Below are 23,643 nucleotides of genomic sequence, written 5' to 3'. Positions count from 1 at the left end.
AAAGATACATAAAAATGGAGCCATTATTCTCTGAGGAGGGAGACTAATTTATAATCATGAGAACTAATACTCCAGGCCTGGAGTCTGGCCTTGCTGGACCTGCTCTTTGTCCCCAGGAAAAAAAACACATGACGTCTACTCTTAAGGTACTAAATATAGAACCTGTCTTACTGAATCACCACCAACCGAGGAGAGCAAATCTACACCAGGGCCCTATGATCAAACTGTTGACAGGGAATTACATAAACGGCAGGCAGACTATTAATAAAAAAAAAATATATATATATATACACTGAACAAAAATATAAAACGCAACATGCAAACATTTCTACGTTCAAATAAGGAAATCAGTCAATTGAAATAAATTCCTTAGGCCTTAATCTGCGGCACATTTTAGAGTGGCCGTTTGCCCCCAGCACAAGGTGCACCTCTGTAATGATCATGCTGTTTGATCAGCTTCTTCAAATGCCACACCTGTCACGTGGATGGATTATCTTGGCAAAAGAGAAATGCTCACTAACCAGGATGTAAACAAATTTATGGACAAAATTTGAGAGAAATAAGCTTTTTGTGCTTTTGGAAAATGTATGGGATTTTTAAATTTCAGCTCATGAAACATGGGACCAACACTTTGCATTGATATTTTTGTTCAGTATAGTTAAACAGAAATCAACATCTCACATTTTTTTGAATTCCAGAAGCCTTCCATATGTTAAAACTATTCATGGCTTAGTTTCGCTCCACTCACAACTACTGATCCTTGCTTTCAGACCATGGTATGACGCAATACTACACTTTGATTGACAACTTCTCTGTACCTGTGCTACATGTCATTTGGTGAAATAAATAAGCCATCTGCCAGGTGTAAGCGGTGATGCTGCTGACAGCACTGTTGCTATGGGCTTGGTGGGGGTAAATGGGACCAGTGATGGGATAGTTTTGGGGGGGGGCTGACTTTTGAAAAGGGATATGGAGCAGATGTTTACTTCTGTTTAAAAAAAAGAATATGTTTTTCTTAGACATGTTAAACCAGCCATATTCAACTAGTTGAATTTCAAATGACGTGAACACCAGACCACGTTGCTATACTCCTGCAGTACACACTGAGTACACCAAACATTAAGAACACCGTCCTAATATTGAGTTGTACCCCGCCTTCACCTTCAGAACAGCCTCAATTCATCACGGTGTGGACTTGACAAGGTGTCGAAAGCATTCCACAGGAATGCTGGCTCATGATGACTCCAATGCTTCCCCACGGGAAAATGTTGAGTGTGAAAAACCCAGCAGCGTTGCAGTTCTTGACACAAATTGGTGCGCCTGGCACCTACTACCATGCCCCGTTCAAAGGCACTTCCACTGAATTCAGAAAGTATTCAGACCCCTTGACTTTTTCCAAATTTTGTTAAAGCCTTATACTAAAATGCATTAAATAAAAATGTTTCTTAAATCTACACACAACCTACAACGACAAAACAAACAGGTTTTCAGAATGTTTGCAAATGTATGTATTTTTTAACAGAAATACCTTTACATAAGTATTCAGACCCTTTGCTATGAGACTTGAAATTGAGCTCAGGTGCATCCTGTTTCCATTGATCATCCTTGAGATGATCCTTGAGATTTACCTGCGGTAAATTCAATTGATTGAACATGATTTGGAAAGGCACAAATCTGTCTATATAAGGTCCCACAGTTGACAGTGAATGTCAGAGCAAAAACTAAGCCATGAGATCGAAGGAATTGTCCGTAGAGCACTAAGACAGGATTGTGTCGAGGAACAGATCTGAGGAAGGGTACCAAAACATTTCTGCAGCATTGAAGGTTCCCGAGAACACAGTGGCCTCCATCATTCTTAAAACGAAGAAGTTTGGAACCACCAATACCTTTCCTAGAGCTGGCCGCCCAGCCAAACTGAGCAATCGGGGGAGAAGGGCCTTGGTCAAGGAGGTGACCAAGAACCCAATTGTCGCTGACAGAGCTCCAGAGTTCCTCTGTGGAACCTTCCAGAAGCATAACCATCTCAGCAGCACTCCACTAATCAGGCCTTTATGGTAGTGACCAGACGGAAGCCTCTCCTCAGTAAAAGGAACATGACAGCCTGCTTGGAGTTTCCCAAAAGGCACCTAAAGGACTCTCAGACCCTGAGAAACAAGATTCTCTGTTCTGAGGAAACCAAGATTGAACTCTTTGGCCTGAATGCCAAGTGTCATGTCTGGAGGAAACCTGGCATCATCCCCACGGTGAAGCATGGTGGTGGCAGCATCATGCTGTTGGGATGATTTTCAGCGGCAGGGACTGGGAGACTAGTCAGGATTGAGGAAAAGATGAACAGAGCAAAGTACAGAGAGATTCTTGATGAAAACCTGCTCCAGAGCGCTCAGGACCTCAGACTGGGGTGAACGTTCCCCTTCCAACAGGACTTAAGCCAAGACAACGCAGGAGTGGCTTCGGGACAAGTCTCTGAATGTCCTTGAGTGGCCCCGCCAGAGACGGACTGGAACCTTGATCGAACATCTCTGGAGAGACCTGAAAATAGCTGTGCAGTGAAACTCCCCATCCAACCGGATAGAGCTTGAGGAGATCTGCAGAGAAGAATGGGAGAAACTTCCCAAATACAGTTGTGCCAAGCTTGTAGCGTCATACCCAAGACTCAAGACTATAATCGGTTCCAAAAGTGCTTCAACAAAGTACTGAGTAATGGGTCTGAAACGTACAGTATGTAAATGTGTTTTGTGCTTAGGGAAAAAACAATTGAATCAATTGTAGAATAAGGCTGTAACATAACAAAATGTGGAAAAAGTCGAGGGGTCTGAATACTTTCCGAATGCACTGTAAATCTTTTGTCTTGCCCATTCACCCTCAATGGCACACAGACAATCCATGTGTCAATTGTCTCAAGGCTTAAAAATCCTTCTTTAACCTGTCTCCTCCCCTTCATCTACACTGATTAAAGTGGATTTAAAAAGTTATATCAATAAGGGATCATAGCTTTCACCTAGATTCACCTGGTCTCAGTCTGTTATGGAAAGAGCAGGTGTTCCTAATGTATTGTATACTCAGTGTCTTGGACACTTAGGTAGGCTCCAGAGACAGACATATTACCCATGAGGCTATTGTGACGACATGAAACGAGTCAACTGCAATTTAAAGCCAGATATACAATTATGGTTAACCTTTGGAGAAAAACAAATCAACCCGTTCTGTATGCTAGTGCTTGCTTACATTACACGAAGGTACAGTCAATATTCAAAAAGAGCAATGCAGCTATTTACTTCATACGGAGTGGGCCGAGGGGGTGATAGACTATTACCCCTGCTGTGCTGGTTTTCACCACCCCACTGGCTTGAACGGATAAAATAAGATTACTCACAGCAGCGACCTTCGATTATATTTGACTCTATATTCCTATCCCGGGGAGAGAAAAAAATATACTGAGAAAAGTTAAGGAAATCAGTCAATTGAAATAAATTAAAATCAGGCCCTAATCTATTGATTTCACAGTTTTTCCCCACAAAAGGGCTTTATTACAGACAGAAATACTCCTCAGTTCATCAGCTGTCCAGGTGGCTGATCTCTGACAATTCCGTAGGTGAAGAAACCAGATGTGGAGGTCCTGGGCTGGCGTGGTTGCACGTGGTCTGAGAAATTAACATTAAATTCTCTGGCAACAGCTCTGGTGGACATTCCTGCAGTCAGCATGCCAATTGCCATTCCTATAAAACTTCATCTGTGGCATTGTGTTGTGTGACAAAAACTGTACAGTTTAGAGTGGCCTTTTATTGTTCCCAGCACAAGGTGCACCTGTGTAACGATCATGCCATTTAATCAGCTTCTTGATATGTCACACCTGTCATGTGGATGAATTATCTTGGCAAAGGAGAAATGCTCAGTAAAAGGGATGTAAACTAATTTGTGCCCAAAATTGGAGAGAAATAAGCTTTTTGTGCCTATGACAAATGTCTGGGTTCTTTTATTTCAGCTCGTGAAACATGGAACCAACACTTTACATGCTGCATTCATATTTTTGTTCAGTATAATTCATTTTTATGGCACGGCAAGGACGCTAGTGAGGTTTCTCACGACACAATGTGGAGATTAAGACAAGCACTAAGACTCCAGTGACTAATGTCACCAAACTAATTGGTAAATCAAATAAATAATTACTACACTTTTGTATCATACTGCTATGATTTTATTGGTATTGTGCCCCCGGCTCTCAAAATATGCCATTATAAATGATAAGGTAACATCTTTAAAATTGTTCTTCTTGTCTACATCTCTGGAAGGGCACATTTCATCCCTCCGAAGCATCCCTACCAGGGTAATGAAAACAAGTCATGTTGGACTAGGAACATGCTATCTTGAGAAAGCTTATCTTGAATAAAATATAGGCCTAGTTTGGCTCTGGCCAGATAAAAAAAACATGAAAATAGCACAGTGTCATTGATGTTATGTGTGGGAATGATGGGCACGCACACACACACAGCTGTGTCCCTGATCAAACACCCCCCCCTCTAACAATTTCCAATTTAATTGAATTTAGGCAGGTTAAGTCAAGTTAAACTGATGTCAGGCTTCGGCGGCAGGGAACATTTGATTTGGAAATCCTTTATCTTGCTTATGGTACTATTTAAAGGAGATGGGAGAGGGTGCGGAGAGGAGATAATCCCAAGGAAATGGATTCAGAGGAAATATTTCATAGTGTCGGACTGAGAGGGGAGGCACTGCTTCAGTGGCAGGGTTCATCGGCCAGCACACTCTCTGGCGATCCGGGAGGAAGAGAAGAGTGGAGGGAAAGAGAAAGAAGGGAAGAAAGCAGGAAGAGACTGTCTGGAGTAAGTGTTATCTTAGTCCTCCTCCTTCAAAGAATGCCTGTGTGGCGTGGCGTGCCAGGTGGTGTGTGAAGCAATACAAAGACGCTAAAGAAGAGCGCACACGTCAGTCCCACCTGAGTGCTAGCATTAATAATGAAAAAGTACGAAGTTAGATGTTTATTCATGAGAGACATCTTCCTCTGTAGAACTTTAGACTGGAGACTATCACCTGAAAGGAAGTCCGCATAGCTTTTTTGAACTTGAGTCTCACTTCATGGACTGTTGATATTAGGGAAACTTTAAGTCACACTATGACACAATTTTATGTGAGGTTAGTAATCGACAGTCCAAAGGGGTTTGGAGTCAGGGACGAAGCTTAGAGTCTATTGGAGAGCTGCTGAGGGTCAGGGGGCTACTGTGAGGTGCTGCTGTTTCCAGGCCTCCTCTGATCCTCTCCAGACTGTCTGTCTGGTACACCTGCAGACTGGGGTTGCAAAGCTACTGGTCATTTACCAAAGTTACCAGAACTTTCAGTAATTTGGGTAATTAACAGAAATCTATGGCAATCTATTGAATAATATATTTTTTTAATATAGCAGGGGTCTCCAGCCTTTTTAGCAAGCTACACATTTTTTTCAAGCTTTCAAATAGGCACATTCTTCTCTTTTCCTTTCCCCTGCAACTCTTCTCTGGGTCCTTGGTGTACAAGAGAAGTGCACCGTTTTCTGTCAATATATCTGGTTAATAAATAAGGGGGGCCCTATAAAGCCGGTGATTTGCTCCCCAAATTATGTTTCATATTTTCCCAAATGATGTTTTCTCAGTTTTATTTTTCCTGATTTTAGATTTAATTTTGAGTGTGAAAAACCAAAACAAACATTTAATAGAGAAACAATGAAATTGGATGTTCCGAGTCCATGTCAATGCTTAAATCGTGAGCGTGGCCAATGGCGCGGTCTCTGACCAAAATTTGAGGCCCTCCTCTGGGCCACAGACACCTTTTAGCTGTTTTAATGTAACTGGCCCAGTGTTGCCAGATTTCTATGAAATATTACCTAGAATTTCTTACAATATGAGTGAAATAGTTTTCCTTCCAAAAATTGGTAATTAAGTATGTTAACTCTACTGGATCAGTGTCCCGAAATTGGGACAGTTGCTGCTCAATATGCGATATTTGACTAGAATGGCAATATAAATATAAAAATATAAATAAACAAAATCTACTTTCCGGGACATTGACATGTCAAATCAAAGTTTATTTGTCACGTGCGCCGAATACAACAGGCATAGATAGACCTTACAGTGAAATGCTTACTTACAGGCTCTAACCAATAGCACAAAAAAAGGTATTAGGTGAACAATAAGTAGGTAAAGAAATAAAACAGTCAAGTGCCTGTGTCTTATATGGTCAGAAAGCTTAAATGATTGCTAATCTAACAGCAGTGTCCAATTTACAGTTGCAGAAATTGACCGAGAGAGTGACAGGAGGAGTCCTGCACGCAAGAAAGATTGGAAGGAGAAGGTACTTTTAGATCAGTAAGTAAAATATGTTTTGCTTATTGTGCTAATCCAGTTGTTTAAATGGTTACATATTCATTTAAGATATTGTCTTTGATTTCTATATATAGCACCAGTCAAAAGTTGGCACACCTACTCATTCCAGGGATTTTCTTTATTTGTAATATTTTCTACATTGTAGAATAGTGAAGACATCAAAACTATGAAATAACACATGGAATCATGTAGTAAAAATTCCAAAAATAATGAATATTTGAGATTCTTTAAAGTAGCCACCCTTTGTCTTGATGACAGCTTTGCACACTTTTGGCATTCTCTCAACTAGCTTCACTTGCTTTTCCAACAGTCCAAAAATCTACCAGCCACTCATATTTTTTTATATCAGGCAAAACTATACATTTTCACCAAAAATACAAATAAAAAATAACCTGACAAAAATGGACGGGGATGCTTTGTAATGTTTCTAAAACAATACATGTATTACTAGTAAGAAGTAATGTAGTATATTGCTTCATTTCATTACATTTTTTGTGACCCGAGTCTTTCAACCAAAATATCACTGACAAAAATGTTCCCCTGCCCCTTTAAGGACGGGAGGTTACCATAATAACGTGACTGAGTCATGCTTGTGCCTGTGAGATTGTGAAAGAGTCTTCCCTAGCAATTGAAACAAAAACATTGAAAAACAACCTCTTGTGAACAAAACAATGCAAACACAAAGAAACAAGGACAAAGTCTCACTTCAGTAGACTTTGGTTTCAAGGAAATTGGACCAACTTTTATGCCTGTGTGCGCAGCACTTCTAAAAAAAATGTATCTTTCACTCAGCACTTCATGTGCGCACAGCCCCCAGCCAGGCAGTGTTGCTTTGCAATGTAGGATAGGTTATAAGATTCATAGTTCTTTTGACCTTGTGCAATTAATTGACCAGATATGAAACAAAACGGCAGAAATAGTTTGAAAACAGCTACTGCAGCATTTATTTGACATTTTTATTCACAAATGCGAGTGAAATGCTCACACTGTGGAGCCTTGACCGCCCACCGGTGAAATAGACATCTTACCCGCCAATGCTAAAATATCCTCCTTTGTGGCGGGTGTTAATTTTAGGCCCTGGTCTGAGCTTACCCCAACAACAGAATGGTGTGGGTGTATACCGGGCATTAAACACATTCATGGAAGTCGACCACTGATTGGTCAGCTCATCATCTTGAGGAGTATTACATCATACTCTATGAGGAAATAGCAAGCATTTTTTAAGTTTGAGGTGGCTTTTGTTTCTCCAATTTAAGCTTTTGACACAAATACAAGTGTTGGACAAATCAACATCATTATTTGGGTAAGAGTTACCAGAATATTAACTTTTAAGTGAGATTTTCACTGGACACTTACTGTACTGTACTTTAAAGCGAATGTTCTGCTCTTCTAGACATTTTGCAATGGGACGGAGAGAACATTATAGTTTTAAAGCTAGTTTCTTGCAATTCTAGACATTGTGCCATAGCATAAGAACATGGCATAAGCCATCTGAGTGACTCAAACATTAGAACTAAATCCATGTGGGCCACATGACATGGTATTTAAAAAAAAAATGTGTCTTGTGTTTATTCTGGTGGTTGTTAGTTCTCAAAGAATACCTTATTTAAAAAATATATAACTCCATTATATTTTATATCTGGTTTCAGTGGTTTGAAGTTTAATGTTTTATCATCCCAAAAATGATTTATAAAAAAATTAAACAAACAAAAAATGACACCATATTTTTGAGAGCGGCAGACACGATTTAGCAGCTGCGGCTGCTGGTGGAAACACTAAAAAGTGTGTAAAAAAAACAAACACAAATAAAGGATATTTAATGCCGAAATCCTCATATTGCACACCTGTGGTATTCACTAAGTTGATGATTTATATTTAGGATAATGTTTTACAGCTTTGTCATTTTATTATTTCATATATTTTATATGTGAGAAGGCCACACAGAGGCCCAGAGACAATTAAAAAAACCTGTCACAGTCTAAAGTACGCCAAAAAGGCCACTAGATGTCTTGTGATAGAACAATTCTGGTTGTTTACTGGTAAACTTAGAATGTTTCAAGTCATATATCCTGCCCTTGCAACCCTACTGTAGACACCAGCTGTAATCACATCACTGTCAACTCCTCAAGGAGAGTGGAAATGTCCTCCCCTCCACTAGTCTCCCCCATCTCCCCAAACATTAGCAGGCTCACAGAGTACAGTGTTTCAATGGTGATGGGAACAGTTTTACTAGACGTGTATCTATGTTACATGGCTATAACATGCTTCTCCCTCCAATATCTGTTCGGACACATCAAATATTAGTATGTTCTCGATTGAGCGAGTTAACTTGTTCTTGGAAAGGTATGAGCCTCTTTGCACTGCTCATGGAAAATGAAGAAGATCAAGATGTCTCAATGCATACATGACCTTTATTATTATCTAGAAGTTATGTTGACCAAGTCACAAAGTGAATATGTAACTGACCTGACGTTTCTGCACTGACCAATAAGAACGTACATGTTGTGCAAGTTGACTGTATATGTGATGTAAAACTTCCGTTTGGCAAGGTGTTCGTCTGAGCGCGACCTCTTCCATGGCGATGTAATTAAAGAATTGATTAGGATTCAAGCATTTGTTGTTTGTTCTCAATATCTTCCTTACCATTCAAAAACTCAGAACCCTACAATGGTTTTGAAACTGTATCATGTCTCATGAAAGTAATGCATGTTCCATTTGACCTTCGGGAGAAAATCGTTTCGAGGGGAGAATTGAGATAGTGCTTGATTTCACATAAAGGAATCTAGTCATGTATCTAGCACAACTATTTCACCATTGCCTCTTTGATTAAAGGTTTTTGCAGTGTTTCACAGAAGTAAAAACACCTCTTATGTTTCAAACGGCTAATTAAATGATCTAATCCTTCTGGTGTTGTTTTGTTTGATTATTCTAGCGGTGCGGTTCTTCTAGCAGTGCGGTTCTTTTCTTTTAATGTAAAACCCCGAGATGAAAATGACTTTTTTTTCAAAAAACAAAAACATTTCGTCCACTGCAGAAGGATGAAAAGAAAGGGATACAAACAAGCAGAGAACAGAAGAGATGAAGCTCAATCAGATTGTTGTTCCAGGGTCACAATCAATTAGCAGCTAATGAGGTGGCAAGCCTGTGTGCCAGGGACTTTCTAACTCTGTGGTCATTGGAGGACCCTGGTCATCCTGATTCCTCCATCTGTGACCTTAACAGGACTTAATCTCAGCCTCCAGTATTTATGCTGCAGTAGTCTATGTGTCGGGGGGCTGGGGTCAGTTTGTTATATCTGGAGTACTTCTCCTGTCCTATTCGGTGTCCTGTGTGAATCTAAGTGTGCGTTCTCTAATTCTCTCCTTCTCTCTTTCTTTCTCTCTCTCGGAGGACCTGAGCCCTAGGACCATGCCCCAGGACTACCTGACATGATGACTCCTTGCTGTCCCCAGTCCACCTGGCCATGCTGCTGTTCCAGTTTCAACTGACCTGAGCCCTAGGACCATGCCCCAGGACTACCTGACATGATGACTCCTTGCTGTCCCCAGTCTACCTGGCCATGCTGCTGCTCCAGTTTCAACTTCCACCTGACTGTGCTGCTGCTCTAGTTTCAACTGTTCTGCCTTATTATTATTCGACCATGCTGGTCATTTATGAACATTGAACATCTTGACCATGTTCTGTTATAATCTCCACCCGGCACAGCCAGAAGAGGACTGGCCACCCCACATAGCCTGGTTCCTCTCTAGGTTTCTTCCTAGGTATTGGCCTTTCTAGGGAGTTTTTCCTAGCCACCGTGCTTCTCCACCTGCATTGCTTGCTGTTTGGGGTTTTAGGCTGGGTTTCTGTACAGCACTTTGAGATATCAGCTGATGTACGAAGGGCTATATAAATAAATTTGATTTGATTTGATTTGATTTAATGCACACTAGGATGACTCGGTCATATACCAACAATAAATGGCCTCATTTAATGACCATGAGAGCCAAGCGTCACGGACTGGGTCGTGGGGCGGCAGCATAGCCTAGTGGTTAGAGCATTGGACTAGTAACCGGAAGGTTGCGAGTTCAAACCCCCGAGCTGACAAGGCACAAATCTGTCGTTCTGCCCCTGAACAGGCAGTTAACCCACTGTTCCCAGGCCGTCATTGAAAATAAGAATGTGTTCTTAACTGACTTACCTGGTTAAATAAAAGGTAAAAAAATAAAATAATAATAATAATCACGGCGACATGCATAGATAGCTATGTTCATCTGGACGTTCACAGAAGGGAGGATAAGAAGAAGATGGTAACGAAGGACAGAGGTAAGGGTCTATGGACCTGAAGAGAGAGAGAGCGAGAGAAAGGGATGGGGCATGCTTTGACCATACTCCCATGGGATTCCCCCAGTGCCAAAGATCAGTTCTGGATCAATCTGGCTCAAGGTTGTAACACCGTGGGTCCGAGTAAAATGTAACCAGATATCTCTATGGGGGATCATGTAAAATCTAAGTGATTTGCTTTTCTGGGAAAGCTATGCTGCTGATAAACTTGATAAAAGTGTTGTCCCACTTAGGAGACAAGTAGGAGAAAATGCCCTTGAACATTTTTATGAGATTTACACACTTGCTAGAGAGCGCTTCTTTGTTTACACCCATTCGGCCCACACACCCTCTTAAGCCTCAGCCTCACCCATCTCTTTAAGAATTGACACGTAAACGCATGGCCAAACGTCAGCATTGTCGACCCCTCCATTATCTCAGCCAATCATGGATAGCCAGGAAGGACCCCGACTTTCTCCCTATTCTTGCTCTCCAAATCAGCCATGGTTCCTACCATCCTTCCTTCATTTGCTAGATGTGAATGGCTTGGAAGTAGTAGCCTTTAAAAGCCTCTGTATCCGACCCACCTCCTCATTAAACCACTAACAGAGTGGCAGCGCTAAAGTGGCAGCTGATCTGCGTGGCCAGGGCATGCTATCTACTCCAGCAGCCTCTATCAGTTAATGACTGTTACTGGAGGTGAAGTTCTCTCTCTTATGTGAGGACTGATGATGTAGAGCGGGTCTATTTATAGACGTCATCCTCTTTGGAAAGGGCTGGAGGCCAGTAGGGTTGTTCTCAGGTCAATAGGCTTACAGGTGTAGGAACATCCCTCTACAGATAGTCTGTTTTGTAGAAAACATGTGGCAAAACCGAGTAAGGCCTACATAACCGCTGAGCACAAATGATCTGCTCTGACTGCAACATTATGATTGCTAGTATGGTTCGTGGTTTTCAAGTTAAGTACAAAACGATGTAAACTAGGACGTAAAGTATGAAAACTTAGTGTTACAAATCTTGGGAATGGTCTTCGAAAACATTCAAAGTCACTTGGCTTAACGTTAACTGTTCTCTGAGGAGAGTGGAGGGAAACTTCCTGTAGCTGTCTGAAAGTGGGTTACTGGTTCTAACATATTTGATGTAAGCAGATGAGAGTGCGTCCCTCCATTTAAAGTAGGACAAAGTGCAGATGCCAAAATAGCCCAAACATTCCTCCTTTCATTACAGATAAAGTGGCTGTCATCTTTGAATTGGGTTACGCTGTTGCTGTCGACAATTCACGGCTCAAATACATGTATTTAACCGCTCATGGCAGTAGCCTAGTTATGAGTCCTTGTACTTTTGTAAGAGGGGAAGGTGAAGAACCATCTGGGGGGGAAAATAAGCATCAGTCTTCATGCCATTTAGCAGACACTTTTATCCAAAGCAACTTAGTCATGAGTGTATAGATGGGTTAGCTGACAATGTCATGAAAACAATGTGCATGCTGAAATAGGGCAGAAGACTGAGTTGTTATGATTCTGAACGGCCAGATGGCTACCGCCAATGACAAGAAGCTGCCGTGTGGGGAATCGTAAGTGACTCGTTTCAGCTAGTTTCATCTTGTTCTTGATACCATGTCTTGTTTTGAGGTGTTTTGACTGATTTCATGTCAATAATAACGTAGCTAAATTTTGCTAGCTAGCTAACCAACAACTGTAACGATGTACTGTATTTAAGAGACAACAAGTGCTCATTGTAACAAAGTCTTCAATATTTGTTGAAAACATGAATACAATCTCAACAATCTAAGCCAACCCTGTTTTTTTACTCATAGTTGCACACAGTTGCTAATCAACCAACCCCCCTATACATTAATGGTAGAGGTGGTCCAGGGAATCGAACCCACTATCCTGGCATTGCAAGCACCATGCTCTACCAATTGAGCCACAGAGGACCACAGACTCATCCACGTACACACAGCAACACACACACAGATGAAACGAGAAGGAAAGTTGTTGATCAATATCAAGTCATCTCTTTCTATATGCAGGGAGAGAGCAGTGAGTTTAGATTCAGAATTCCCCAAAGGGGACCACTTCCCCCTCTTAAGAGCTTTCTTAGAAACAAGCACCAACAAAATGTTCAGATGAAAAACACAGGGAAGAGGGCTGGCCAGACATAACCTCCAACAAGAAAATGAGTCACAAACAAAACCTGCCAAGAGGCTTTTGACAGCACACAGCGTTCGTCTTGTTAGTCATCACGTTAATGAGAGAGAAGGAGTGGGAGAGCTCTCTTAACACAGCTCACTATTAAGTGGATGGTGCTCCCAACTGATGCTAATCTGCTTCTTATAGTCTCTAGACAGAAATCATATACATATGCCAGGCTCTACATTAACTTACATACTAAGGGAAGCCTATTTTTCTCCCATATCTAAAGAAATCCAGCATATTCACTCCTATGCCTTACCATCTCCATATCAGAAATGCCATCTGTGGTCAAGGTCTGGTGGGCTCTATAAAAGCTAGGCCAGCTATAGTATGGTTCAGTGGCGCGGTAAATTCATCATTGACACCAATCTGTTGAGGCCCCTGGGGGCCAGTGGTGGGGTTAGGGCCAGGCGGGGGCGGGCGGTGGTCCTCTGGGGCCTCGGCTCTAACTCCAGGAGACTGGTAGCTCCAACCACCATGTGACGATGCGTGCAGAAAGCCCTTTCATTCGCCATAAGCGGGGAGAAATGAATTTGTTACACAGACCCAGTCATCTCCATGACAACCTGAGTTTTAATGAATATCTGACAAACTGGGCTGCAGTCTCACTGGGCGAAAAATGTGAAAAGAATGCAGGTTGCTCTATCCTTGCTATTAAAAAACATTATACAGTGTGTAGCTATGTGAGAAGAGATAACATATTACATATCAAGCTATAGACATTTCTTTAATTTGGTACAGTAATAGTGCTGCGAAGCCACCCACATGTTCAGGTTTTGTGATATTTCTTTATAGCTAAGCTATGTGGATTTGACCCTGACAAAAATCCCTCTCTGTTCTTGGTTGTGGCAAGGGTTGTGCAGTGAGAGGGAAGAGTTGAGTGTGAGTGTGTATATAAGGACTCTCGCAGGCCTTGGACTGATGGGGCAGAGCACGCTACACTGGCTGCAGGAGACTGAAGCAGACTGGACAGAGAGGTTGTTTACTCTCATGGCTGAGACAAGCCACTGGCGTTACACGCCCCCCTCCTTCCTCCTCCTCCTCCCTTATTTATTCCCCCCTTCCTTCACCCTTGAGGCCCCCTGCTGCTTTTACCTACCGGGCAGCAAGTTGGTTAGCGTCGGGTGAAAAACAATTTCCAAACCCAATAATAATCATCCAACAGGTTTGCCACCTCGAGAGTACCCTCTGTCCTCCCTTTTGTCCTCGTACCCCCCTCTGCCTGTTCTCAGCGATGTGGGCGGCTAGACTCACCCCTCAGCTCAGGGGGGCTATCATAAGGGCACGGAGAGGGGTGGAGGGTAGGAAGGGAACAAGACTTCCATGGAGGGCTGCTCAAGAAAAAACGGTCACTTTGGATTGGTTAGCCGAGCCAAACCTTGACTTGTCAGACTCAGGGCTGTATTGTTCTGAAGCGGCTTCTTTCTGGACCAGGGAGGGAGCCGTGGCAGCTATAGACGCTGTAGCCTAGACGCCGGGCAGAGGCCATTCAGAGTAAGGTGCAGACAAAATAACAATCTAGAGGCAGGCTCGGTTTGCAAGAGCATCATAAAATCGGCTGAAGTGTTTCAAGATCCAGACAGTGTGTAGTCAAAACACTGGCTTACCAAAACAGAGCCATGAGCATCGATACTGACACCATTCCTCACTTCTGTGGTTTGGGGGACAGTATAAAGCAAGCAGAGACCCCACTTCCCAAAACAACTGCTTTTATGTGCCAACCACGATGCTATCAACCCACAGCAGAGAATACTTCAAAGCTGTGGAGAGGGAGAAGTATTTGCAATAGTCTGTGTAGTTAACGTAACTGAGGGAAACAGAGGGGAGAGAGTGAAATCATTGAAGGCTTTGTGTCTTTACGCCTGTGAATAGAGTACAAGGACGAGTGATGCAAGGGAGGAGTGAGTGAGCTATTTCAAGCTGCCTAGTGGGTGTACAATGTATGTCTGTACAGGTCCAGGTTCAAGGTATTGACCTCTTCTGATTTGAGTGACGCTCCAGTATTGGGAATAGTGAATGATATATTTGAAGCTGTGGGCTGACTGTACAGTGTGTATATAAAACAGACAGAGACCGACAGAATGGTGATGTTTGAGTGCAGGACTCACCTCTTCAGGTTTAGGAGAGCCCAGGGGATGCCTGTGGGTGTTTTGAATGCAGGCAACAGCTTCTCTCCCAGTTGTATGGCCTTCTTCCTGAACACCTACCAAACAAACAGAGAGAAGAGAGATGTATCAGCAACCCAATCTACCCACGTCTTTCTGTCAATCCTGTCTGATGTCGGAGACGTGGTGACAAGGCGCTGATCCATGGACAATGGGTTAGGGTTAGCTCTTCCTGTCACATGGGCATTTTATCTCACATGCAGCGTTGCCCTTCTTCCTGTTGGAGAGGCTGTTTCCTGGTTTGTGAGAGAGGGGGAGGGGGAGAGAGGGAGCGAGAGAGATAGAGCGACAGGAAGAGGGAGACAGAGCAAGAGTGTTTAGGACTACATCCTGCAGCAGGCTGATAAAAACCAATCAGATAAGAGCGGAGAGTGGCAGGTCTGAGGCCATCCTTCCCATCCTGTACTGTACTTAGCTCCACAACGCTTTGCTGCCTCACACCATCCCTCCACATTTTGTTTTGTTACAGCCTTTTTCTAAAATTTATTAAATAATTTCCCCCCTAATCAATCTACACAAAATATCCCATAATGACAAAAACATAAATACCTTATTTACATAAGTATTCAGACCCTTTGCTATGAGACTCAAAATTGAGATCAGGTGCATCCTGTTTCCTGATCATCTTTGTGATGTTTCTACAACGTGATTGGAGTCAACCTGTGTTAAATTCAATTGATTAGACATGATTTGGAAAGGCACACACGTGTCTATAGAAGATATCACAGGTGACAGGGCATGTCAGAGCAAAAACCAAGCCACGAGGTCGAAGGAATTGTCCATAGAGCTCCGAGACAGGAATGTGTCAAGGAACAGATCTGGGGAAGGCTACCAAAAAAATTATACAGCATTGAAGGTCCCCAAGAACACAATGGCCTCCATCATTCTTAAATGGAAGAAGTTTGGAACCACCAAGAACCTTCCTAGAGCTGCCAATCAACCAGCCAATCTCTGCAATCGGAGAAGGGCCTTGGTCAGGAAGGTGACCAAGAACCTGATGGTCACACTAGAGTGACAGAGCTCCTCTGTGGAGATGGGAGAACCTTCCAGAAGGACAACCATCTCTGCAGCACTTTATGGTAGAGTGGCCAGACGGAAGCCACTCCTCAGTAAAAGGAGAATGACAGCCCGCTTGGATTTGCCAAAAGGCACCTAAAGGACTCTCAGACCATGAGAAAAAAGATTCTCTGGTCTGATTAAACCAAGATTGAACTCTTTGGCCTGAATGCCAACCGTCATGTGGGGCGGTTAGAGCGTTGGACTAGTAACCGGAAGGTTGCAAGTTCAAATCTCCGAGCTGACAAGGTACAATTCTGTCGTTCTGCCCCTGAACAGGCAGTTAACCCACTGTTCCTAGGCCGTCATTGAAAATAATTGTTCTAAACTGACTTGCCTAGTTAAATAAAAAATAAAATAAATGTCTGGAGGAAACCTGGCACCATCCCTATGGTGAAGCATGTTGGTGGCAGCATCACGCTGAGGGGATGTTTTTCAGTGGCAAGGACTGGGAGACTAGTCAGGATCGAGTGAAAGTTGAACGGAGCAAAGTAGAGAGATCCTTGATGAAACCTGCTTCAGAGCACTCAGGACCGCAGACTGGAGCAAAGGTCCACCTTCCAACAAGACAACAACCACAAGCACACAGCCAAGAGACCGCAGGAGTGGCTTCGGACAAGTCTCTGAATGTCCTTGAGTGGCCCAGCCAGAGCAAGGACTTGAACCCGATTGAACATCTCTGGAGAGACTTGAATATAGCGGTGCCGCGATGATCCCCATCCAACATGACAGAGCTTGAGAGGATTTGCAGAGAATGGGAGAAACTCCCCAAATACAGGTGTCCCAAGCTTGTAGCATCATACTCAAGAAGACTCGAGGCTGTAATCGCAGCCAAAGGTGCTTCAACAAAGTACTGAGTAAAGGGTCTGAACACTTATGTAAATGTAATAGTTATTTTTAACAAATGTGCAAAAATGTCATTATAGGGTATTTGATTTGTCATTATAGGGTCATTATAGGGTATTGTGTGTAGACTGAGGGGGGAAAAAACGATTCAATACATTTTTGAACAAGGCTGTAACGTAAACAAAATGTGGAAAAAGTCTAGGGGTCTGAATACTTTCCGAATGCACTGTACATCTATCAACCCATTCAGATCACATCAGGGGCAGGGAAATGTCACCAGAACTTTACATGAAATTATATACAATGACACCAATATACAATGACAGGTAGGATATGAAAGGCACATACACATCTTAACGTCCGAGTCCTGAGAGGATTCTGTACCGTAGGAAATAGGAATACTAAATGTTGAATAAATACATTCCCTATGGAGTCCCCTGAGTTTCTGTGAATGCACTCACTGTGTGGATTGAAGATGCCCCAGTCAATAATTAGAATTTCATGCACACTTCAGCTCTGAGATAAAGTGCTTTGGGTGCAGCTAAATCCAGCATATAAGAACGCTAAATTTAGTAGCAAGAGCTACTGTAACAAACAGAGATAACAAAGCTGTAGACATGATCACATGTTCATATACCACACTGAACAAAAAATATAAAAGCAACATTTCAAAGATCTTACTGAGTTACAGTTCATAGAAGGAAATCAGTCAATTAAAATACATAAATTGGGCCCTAGTCTATAGATTTCACATGACCAGGCAGGGCCGCAGCCATGGGTGGACCTGAGATGGCATAGGCCCACCCACTTGGAAGCCAGGTCCACCCACTGGGGAGCCAGGCCCAGCCAGTCATTATTAAAGACAGAAATACTCTTCAGCACCCCTCCCCCTCCTCAGACGATCTCGCAGGTGAAGATGCCAGATGTGGAGGCCCTGGGCTGGCATAGTTACACGTGGTCTGCGGTTGTGAGGCCGGTTGGACGCACTGCCAAATTCTCTAAAATGACTTGAGGTGGCTTATGGTAGAGAAATGAACATTCAATTCTCTGGCAACAGCTCTGGTGGACATTCCTGCAGCCAGCATGCCAACTGCACACTTCCTCAAAACTTGACATTGTGACATTTTGTTATGTGACAAAACTGCACATTTTAGAGTGTCCTTTCATTGTCCCCAGCACAAGGTGCACCTGTGTAATGATCATGCTGTTTAATCAGCTTCTTGATAGGTCACACCTGTCAGGTGGATGGATTATCTTGGCAAAGGACAAATGCTCTCTAACAGGTACGTAAACAAATTTGTGCACAACATTTAAAATAACTTTTTGGGGGATGTGTTTGAAACAATTCTGGGATCTTTCATTTCAGCTCGTGAAAAATGGGACCAACACTGCAAGCAGCATCAATAAAGAAATAACCAAGACTATGTTTTATTGGTATATGGATGGAATGCTCACTCTCATTCCATACCCACATCAACCACCTTCAGTACCGCAACAAAGCATCCTTCACCCACTCTGCCAAGTACACCCTTGTAAAAATGACCATTCGGAACTATGGCGATATAATTTAGTCTTGCCCCGAAAAAATCTAGATGTCATTTACCACACTGCCATCCACTTTGTTACCACTTCAACACTCATCACAGTGACCTTTACACCCTGGTCAACTGGCCCTTGTTACATACACGACGCCAGACTCACTGGCACCAATTTATTAAGTCCATCATCTACCTCAGCTCACTCCTCAAACTCCACTACCAATAGCAACCTGCGCTCTGGTAGATGTACAGTGGGGCAAAAAAGTAGTTAGTCAGCCACCAATTGTGCAAGTTCTCCCACTTAAAAAGACGAGAGGCCTGTCATTTTCATCATAGGTACACTTCAACTATGACAGACAAAATGAGAAAAAAGAAATCCAGATAATCACATTGTAGGATTTTTAAATTATTTTTTTTTGCAAATTATGGTGGAAAATAAGTATTTGGTCAATAACAAAAGTTTCTCAATACTTTGTAATATACCCTTTGTTGGCAATGACAGAGGTCAAACGTTTTCTGTAAGTCTTCACAAGGTTTTCACACACTGTTGCTGGTATTTTGGCCCATTCCTCCATGCTGATCTCCTCTAGAGCAGTGATGTTTTGGGGCTGTTGCTGGGAAACACGGACTTTCAATTCCTTCCAAAAAATGTCTATGGGGTTCTGGAGACTGGCTAGGCCACTCCAGGACCTTGAAATGCTTCTTACGAAGCCACTCCTTCGTTGCCCGGGCGATGTGTTTGGGATCATTGTCATGCTGAAAGACCCAGCCACGTTTCATCTTCAATGCCCTTGCTGATGGAAGGAGGTCTTCACTCAAAATCTCACGATACATGGCCCCATTCATTCTTTCCTTTACACGGATCAGTCGTCCTGGTCCCTTTGCAGAAAAACAGCCCCAAAGCATGATGTTTCCACCCCCATGCTTCACAGTAGGTATGGTGTTCTTTGGATGCAACTCAGCATTCTTTGTCCTCCAAACACGACGAGTTGAGTTTTTACCAAAAAGTTATATTTTGGTTTCATCTGACCATATGACATTCTCCCAATCTTCTTCTGGATCATCCAAATGCTCTCTAGCAAACTTCAGATAGGCCTGGACATGTACTGGCTTAAGCAGGGGGACACGTCTGGCACTGCAGGATTTGAGTCCCTGGCGGCGTAGTGCGTTACTGATGGTAGGCTTTGTTACTTTGGTCCCAGCTCTCTGCAGGTCATTCACTAGGTCCCCCTGTGTAGTTCTGGGATGTTTGCTCACCGTTCTTGTGATCATTTTGACCCCACGGGGTGAGATCATGCGTGGAGCCCCAGATCGAGGGAGATTATCAGTGGTCTTGTATGTCTTCCATTTCCTAATAATTGCTCCCACAGTTGATTTCTTCAAACCAAGCTGCTTACCTATTGCAGATTCAGTCTTCCCAGCCTGGTGCAGGTCTACAATTTTGTTTCTGGTGTCCTTTGACAGCTCTTTGGTCTTGGCCATAGTGGAGTTTGGAGTGTGACTGTTTGAGGTTGTGGACAGGTGTCTTTTATACTGATAACAAGTTCAAACAGGTACCATTAATACAGGTAATGAGTGGAGGACAGAGGAGCCTCTTAAAGAAGAAGTTACAGGTCTGTGAGAGCCAGAAATCTTGCTTGTTTGTAGGTGACCAAATACTTATTTTCCACCATAATTTGCAAATAAATTCATTAAAAAATCCTACAATGTGATTATCTGGATTTTTTCTCTCATTTTGTCTGTCATAGTTGAAGTGTACATATGATGAAAATTACAGGCCTCTCATCTTTTTAAGTGGGAGAACTTGCACAATTGGTGGCTGACTAAATACTTTTTTTGCCCCACTGTATCACACTGGTCATTCCCAAAGTTCGCACTTCCTTTGGCCGTCATTCATTCCTTTGGCCGTCATTCATTCCAGTTTTCCGCTGACTGGAACAGGCTGCAAAAGACCCTCAAACTTGACATAGTCATCCCACCACACTCCTTCAGAGACATTAAGTGAGCTGCTGTCTGATCAATGTACCTGCTGATTATTAAGTCTTCTGTGTTGCCTTGACCTTTTCTGCTCTAACACACTGTGAATATTTCTTAGTGTTGTATATTTGGTGAATTTGTACCTTTCCTCTGTATAGTGTATGTTTATTTTTTTTTATGGTATTGTGTTGTCCTGTTCACTGTTGCAATGTTATGCCTCTAGGCCAGGTGATTATTGTAAATGACAATTGGTTCTCGATTGACTTATCGGGTTAAACAAATGACCATTAAAAATAAAAAAATTAAATTGTCACATGCAACGGATAGGTGAGGTTTGTGGAAGCATAGCCAATCCAGGGACCTGTGCCACACGGCTTCCTGCTAATCCAATTGATGTGAAAAGACATTCTCTCCTCTATGAAGTAGTAAAATGGCTTATTTCAGATAATGAAGGAGAAAGGGTAGCAGCTTTAGAGAATGCCCCACTGGGTACCAGCCACTCCATAATGGAGAATGTCTCACCATGAGCTGCCTGCTCTGAGGGGACACCAATGAAAAGGGTAAAAACGCAACTTGTCAAATATTGGTGTCGTAGAGCAATAGAGCCGATGTCTTGAAAGTAATTGGATTGGGTATTTTCAAAAAGTGGAGGTTGATGGCTATGTAAAGAGTAAGAGCTTAAAGACGGGTGCTGGCGAACTTTCAAAAGAGGCATTTGGTAGCCGTGTCAATACGGGGCGGTGCTACATGACATCAAGTGGCGAGGTTGCTTTCAGCTCATTGTGTTACCGGATGCCCGCTGAGACTTGTGCCGTACTCAAACAACACTAGGTCTGTGTGCGTCAGCTACCAAATAATTACTTTGTCTCCCGCCGTGTCCTTGGAGTCTCTGGACAAGGTCACCTGTTAACCTGTTCTACTAAATCCACAGCGCTGTTCCTTCTGCCCACTGCTGCCCCCTCTGCGATGAGACGTGGGCTGTCTACCTCGCTCATTCACCACTGAGTTAGTCTGTCGCCTCCAGGATCCGTGTTATTACATTGGACATTTATAGCTCGTTTCTGAGCAGATTCTGAAAGTAATCTGGAGCCCCCGCAACGTATGTAGGGGACACCCACAAATCATTCCATCCCACCAGGTTTGGCATATATACTGTACACAGGTCAGAAATGGAGATATCCTGCGTAGCTACGTCTCATCCAATTGGTGTGATTAATGCCTTTAATAATGCCAGGACGCTGGAGAATAAATTAACTACAGCACCACCTAGAGTCATCAAGTAAACTGTCAACAAGGTTTACAAAGCAATCAAATGATCTGCACCACAAAACAACCTGGCCAGGCGAGATGGACGGCAGATAACATTAGCAAATATTGATGATGATAATCATATTCCAAACACACTCCAGTGAGTTTGGATAATGATTTATCACTGATGTGAGAGGCTCTGCTATGAAATAGAACTCAGACATGTGTTATACAGATGATAAACCGCAACGGCAGTTTTTGCGGGTTTCCTGACACTGAACGTGGATAACGCCAGACTCATTTGGACGGTTCAGGTCAGAGGAGACAAGGAAGGAAGAAGTGGTTGTAGTTCTGAAAACAGGGAGATGTCTGGTTTCACTACTTTCAACTTGCACACAACCTCTTTCTGCAATAGGAGCCATTATATTCGTCCTCTACCAAGACATTTAGAGCTAGGGAATAAGGACATAGCCACCGAGCACACAGAGAGAGAGACATAATGGGCGAGGGTAAGTGTGTGTATGATGCTGTGTGTGTGTGTGTGTGTACAACAGGACTATGTGCCTGTCACTGGGATCCAGGCTAACGGGTCCTGTGCTTTGGGGCTGTGGGGAGGAAGGCTGGACATGCCACTAAATAAGATGAATTACCGTGCCTGACCAGGGGTGACTGGGCTGCCTCGCGGGACACAGCCCAAATTACTCCACGTGTCTGTGACAGGGATCTGGTGCCTCCGATAGATCGGCCCAGAGCCCCAACCCTAGCTATAACTGGATAAAGTGTCAGGGAGGGACTGGGGGGGCTCTGGGATGGGATCTCCAATACCTTGCCATGACTCTCCAGGGAGCACACATCACAGGTCAACAACAGGACTGAACACGGCACCATGGAAATTCACTTCAACGTGGCTACTGAACCATAGGTTAGATCTGAGAACTGACTGTATCTGCTTCTACTGTAGCCGTTGTGGATTAATATCACATAATACAATATCAAATACAGATAGATACTCGGGGGGCTGTGGTGATATGACAGATTTTTTCATCTGAGATCTCCATTGGCATGAGCACAGTCCTGCAGATGTCTGCACAGGCTTCTGTTGAGGATGACAGTGACTAGACAATAGCATTGTATCCAGACTGGATCTCTCATCAGCTCATCAGACAGAGTGGTCTGACCCTCTTAAGATGCCACCCTGCACTCAGCAGGCTAAAGCCTGAAAGGGGCCTGAGATATTAATTGCTGGGAAAGAGCAGCTTTTGTCCGATCTAATTGTGGTGAGCTGCACAAAACACCAGGCAGGACAGGGGAGGTCAAATTGCATTAGGGAATGAAACCCAGCACACCGTTTACCAGAGTGCACTCTCCCAGTTTACTTCCACCTGAGTGAGGGACTCATAGCAGCGCTGTCCTCCCTAAAGACCGAGGAGAACAACACCATTCAAACAGGCCTCTGGACAGAACTGGGACTTTCCAACTAATTGAGAAATCATTGCCTGCTGAAAGTTCAACGCTAAACTGTGACTTCAGAAAGGAGTCCCCTGGGGCTTTTTTTCTGTGCCTAAGCACTTAAAAGATTGATTAGGCCATCGATTGGGCAGTGCCAGTGAGAGAACTCACCTGGCGTCCCTGGCATTTTCAACCTGATGATTGAAAAGTAACAAACTGAAGTCTTTGAGATCAGGGTTTGTGCCCCTTCCTTTAATGTGCTGCTGAGGCACAGCTTTTTATATTAGCAAAGAGAGCCTGAAGATCTCTCACCTCACATCTAAAATGACGACTCAGACCTTTCTCCATTCCTTAATGAACTATTAAGCAGCGAAAGAGAGAACCCCACTCCCCCATTACACCCCAATAAGTATTTTTTAGAGGAATGGCGTGCCTGTGCTTCACAATTACTAGGTGTCGTTTGTAGTTTGTGCCTCTCTGCTATGCTGACATTAAC

General features: G+C 43.1%; 1 protein-coding gene across 1 annotated transcript in view; it reads right to left on the bottom strand.

Annotated features, from left to right (window-relative positions):
• man1a1 (mannosidase, alpha, class 1A, member 1) overlaps positions 1-23,643 on the bottom strand; it is a 158,132-nt gene that overhangs the window by 28,143 nt on the left and 106,346 nt on the right. The window contains exon 5 of the mRNA XM_020455609.2: positions 14,977-15,071. Coding sequence (XP_020311198.1) covers positions 14,977-15,071 — 95 coding nt within the window. The remainder of the gene's footprint in view (positions 1-14,976; positions 15,072-23,643) is intronic.

The sequence above is a fragment of the Oncorhynchus kisutch genome, linkage group LG21, assembly GCF_002021735.2.
Source record: "Oncorhynchus kisutch isolate 150728-3 linkage group LG21, Okis_V2, whole genome shotgun sequence".
Lineage (NCBI taxonomy): Eukaryota > Metazoa > Chordata > Actinopteri > Salmoniformes > Salmonidae > Oncorhynchus > Oncorhynchus kisutch.
This window is presented reverse-complemented; position numbering and strand designations above follow the sequence as displayed.